This window comes from Equus quagga, chromosome 1 (genome assembly GCF_021613505.1).
Source record: "Equus quagga isolate Etosha38 chromosome 1, UCLA_HA_Equagga_1.0, whole genome shotgun sequence".
In the NCBI taxonomy this organism is placed as follows: domain Eukaryota; kingdom Metazoa; phylum Chordata; class Mammalia; order Perissodactyla; family Equidae; genus Equus; species Equus quagga.
In genome coordinates this window covers 172,366,092-172,370,297 of record NC_060267.1, presented here as the reverse complement: position 1 = coordinate 172,370,297, position 4,206 = coordinate 172,366,092, and the positions used below count along the sequence as shown (strand labels likewise).

The following is a 4,206-nucleotide window of genomic DNA, read 5'->3' as shown; positions in this document are numbered from 1 at the left end:
CAGCGCAGGGAACTTCCTCTGCTCTGCCGCTCAGACCCAGCCCACCCACACCCCAGGTCTGCAGACACAGCAGCCTCCTCAAGGCCAGAGGGGCCAGGACCTGAGTTTGGGGGTGTGATCCAGAGCTGCTCACCCCTCCCGAGGCCCCAGTTCCTTCATCAGTAAAATGCAGACAACGAGGGAGGGATGGGATGGGGTGAGCGGGAGGCAGGAAACTACAGGGATTGGGGAGGTGGTGTCAGGGGCAGGGGACTGGTGGAGTCCGGTGGAGGGAGGAAGCGGGGGTCCACCATGAGCCTTCAAGCCCTCGGCTGACTACTGCTGGAGGAGGCAGGTGTAACCTGTGCCTGGAGCCCCACAGGATCAGATGGTGCCCATGAACAATGAAGCCCCTGGTGTGCTTTGCAGGTGAACTTTCAGGAAGCAGCCCCACCAGCCAAGACGGCTGCACACACTTAGGACACCACAGACCAGCCACAGACACAGGATGAGGCCAAAGGAGAAAGCTCTGCCTTCAGACACCACAGCCCAGCAGGCCTGGAGGGCCTGCAGGCTCCTGTCCCAGGCTCTGTGCGCTGCTTCAACGTGAGCAAGTGAGCAAGCGTAACAAGAGCAGGGGATGAAAACAGGAGGAACGGCAGGTTAAGCAATTTCTTACCTTTTGTAAAGGACAGGCAGCTATTTTAACTACTCTACTGTCCTCTATTTAAATAAGCTACATTTCCACACTTGTCACCATCTCTGGTCCCAGGTTTCTTCAACCACATGATCATTTAGGAAACCTCATGGAAGGCTTGTGACTATTCAAGCCCTCAGCTGTCCTCAGGTCAGGTCACCAGGCAGGCTCTGGGAGGAGAGCTTCCCCGGGCTGGGGACCTCCCAGTGTGGTGGGGGTGCTGCTGCTGCCTCCGGCCCCCTGTGTGCCCAGCTTCTGAAAGAACCAGATCTCAGCAGTGCCCAGAGCCAAAGTCAGAGGCTCACATGCTCCCAGCCAGGTAGGCCCCTCGGTCCTCATCACCCTCCACCTTCATCTCCAGACAGAGACAGCCCAGCCAGGACCCTGCGGGAGCCCCAGAACCACCAGCATCAGCACGGCTGGTATGAGGGCATGCCAAGGGCCGGGATGTCCTGCCCTCAGAGAGGTCAGGTGTGGGGCCGGAGGAAATCCCAGGACATGGGATTTGGAGACGGAGTGTGGTGACAGCTGCTGACCTCTCCACCAGGCAAGACCTTCCATCAGCAAAAAGATTATGACTCACTGAAGGCTCAGATGATGCTTAGCAGTTTTTAGAAATAAAGTATTTTCTAATTAAGGTATGTAAATGTTTTTAGACATAACGCTATTGCACACTTAATAGACTACAGTATAATGTAAACATCACTTTTATATGCACTGGGAAATGAAAAACTTCGTGTGACTCATGTTATTGCAATATTCACTTTATTGTGGTGGTCTGGAACCAAATCTGCAGTATCTCTGAGGTACACCTGTATTACACAGAAGATGTAACGTGAGTGGCCAATATATATATGAAAACATGATCAACCTCATGAGTAATCAGAGAAATATAACATAAATACATGATGAGATACCCTTTTACACCATCAGACTGGAAAATGCTTAGAAACTTAACCATACTAAGTGTTGGCAAGGATGAGTGTGCAAGGAGCACACTTACCCACTGCTCACAGAAGCATAAACTAGGACAGCCCCTTAGGCCAGCAGTTTGGCATTATCTACTATTGTCAGGGCACCACTCACGACCACCCAGCAATCCCACATCTCGGGGTTTTGCCATAAGCCTAAAGTCAAAGGTCTCTGTTTTAAATATATCTGGATTTAATTCCCAAATCCAACACAAACCAAGTATTTAATTTTGTAAAATTTCCTTCTCTCCTCTGAGCTTCACTACCGAGTTCTGAATAAAATGATTTTTTAAACACTCAGTATAATACAAGTCAGACAGCAAGTTTGAACACAGAAAGTTAAACTTATGATAAATTTTTGCTACGGTAATTAACAATTACAATCTGGCTTCCAACAAAAAACTGCAGTCAGTTTCACCTGATTACTTTTTGAAAAGCTTTTTTATCAAAAAAAATTGCATTTCTAGTTTCTCTCATGAATAAAAATTTCAAGAACCATGTGGGTGGGGTGGAGGAGGAGTGGTCGATGATGGGCTAAAGCCCTTGTCATAGCCTCCTGGAAAATCTCAGACGACATTAGACACAGGCTACTTCTAAAAGTAAGCAAGCAGTTTCTGAGATTATGTTTCGGCTATTTTCCCCACAAGCATAAAAGCAATGAGGGCTCCTAGGCCTCGGACGGGCATCCACGCAATATTCCCTACACTTTCTAAAAAGCTTCCACTGCTACTGCAGCCCACTAAACCTGATACCCTCTTTGGCAGGAGGTGGAGCCCATACTGAGAAGTTCTGGCTGCCGCAGGTCATCTGACGTCCCATGTTGTTAATCATCCGGGGCGCAAACGGACCGGGGTGCGGAGCAGGAGATTCGAACGCGCGACGCCCAGCGCTGCACCTGCGCGGCTCCCCTAGAAGCCAGGACCGCGGCCTCCCCGCGGCGCCCCACGAGCTCCCACGACTCGCCCGCGTCGCGCCGGCCTGCGCCCCGCCCGCCCGCAGCCCGCCTCTGCTGGCGTCCAGACCTGTCACCGCGTGCAGGACACGGCCCCCCATGCCCTCCGCCAGGCCCCGGGAGCAAAGCGCGCAGCGCGTCGACGTGATGGGCAGCCGGCTCCGCAGCCCCAGCGCCTACCCTGCGCCCTGGTGGGGACCGCAGCCCGGAGGACCCGGCCCCGCCAAGCGCCGCCGGTGGGAGGAGCCCGCGGGCCCCGAGGCCCAGCCGGCGCCCAGCCTCCAAGACCTGGCGGGGCCCCCGGCCGCGGCCGCGCTCACTTCCGTCTTTGTCCTGGCCGCGGGCTGTGCCCTGCAGCTGCCCCTGGACCACGTCGACCTGCTGCTGGAGCCCGAGCCAACGTCGGTCCTGCAAGTGTCTCTCGGAGATCACACCCTCGTGCTGGTCCCCGAGGCCCTCCTGGACGCCGGCGACCAGCGCTCCGGAGGCCAGGCCCACTCGCCCTTCGGCCTGGAACCGGCCGCTTTCCCGGGCGCTCCCGGGGACGACGCCGCCGTCGAGCAGGAATTCTTCTGCGCATCTGTCCCGGAGGTCGCCGCCCAAGTCGAGGCCGACGACGAGGACGCCGACCCTGAGTTCCCGCCGTCTTGGGCGGCCCCTGCAGCCGGCTCAGTCGCTGGGCTCCGCCCCTCGGCTGGAAGGGAGTCCGGCCCCTCCCCGCACGGCCGCGTCCCAGAGCCCTCGCCCTGGGCCCCCACCCCTAGTCCAGAGAGACGCTCTCCTGGCCCCTACTACCGCCTGGACTTCCACCTTCTGGATCCCTTTCCCACCTCGCCCCTCCAACCTCTGCCTCCCTCTCCGAGTCCAGGTCCCCACGCGCGCGCCCCGCGCCCTATTGGTCCTCCGCGCAAGGCCCGGAGACGCCTCTTCGAGGAATGAACCGCCTCCCACAGTTCCTCGACAGCCGGCTTCGGGCGCTAGCGAGGTACCCAAATCCATTGTGAGCACATGCGGGCACTCAGAGACAGGGCATCTTCATTCGTAGACAGCAGGCAGCTGCCGTCTTTGTTTTTGTTTTTTAGCAAAATGCCTTATCAGCAAACAAGAACATTTAAAAAAAAAAAAAGCCGATTCTGGTAAAGACCTTTAGCAAGGAGAGTATACCAACATCTAGGCAACCATGGATTTTTAAACCCCTTGCCTCTGCTGCCTGAGCTCTTTCTTCCACTTCTGTCACCTTCAGCCAATTCCATTCTTCTTGTTTCACCCCGACTCTTGCCTCAGACACATCTCAATTTTCTTTCCGATTTATCCCTTTTTTTTTAATCACCTCCCATGCATCTCTCCTTTCTTTCCATTCCAGGTTGTTTTTCTTCTTTTTGGAATTATGAATTTACCTGTCTGATTTCCCCAGTGTCCTCTGCTGTACTTCTGATCACCAATTTTTTTTTTTTTTTAGCGTGCACAATGTTCAGTGAGAAGAGCCTTGTGAAAGAGAAGCAGAGGGACAGTAGTGGTCAGAGGGAGACGCCGAGGTGCTGCAGGTGCGGTGACAGCCTCAGCCAACCTCTCTGGGAGCTCTGGAGTTCGAATGGCTGGTCGGAGTT

General features: G+C 55.0%; 1 protein-coding gene across 1 annotated transcript; it reads left to right on the top strand.

The window, feature by feature from the left end:
- Nucleotides 1-2,746: 2,746 nt before the first annotated feature.
- Nucleotides 2,747-3,538, top strand: LOC124235718 (proline-rich protein 23A-like). The gene has a single exon (XM_046654091.1). It carries the CDS (start codon nt 2,747-2,749, stop codon nt 3,536-3,538), a length of 792 nt encoding a protein of 263 aa, XP_046510047.1.
- Nucleotides 3,539-4,206: the final 668 nt, after the last annotated feature.

Coding starts and splice junctions, on each gene's coding strand:
- LOC124235718 (XM_046654091.1), top strand. CDS start 2,747: ATGGGCAGCCGGCTCCGCAGCCCCAGCGCCTACCCTGCGCCCTGGTGG.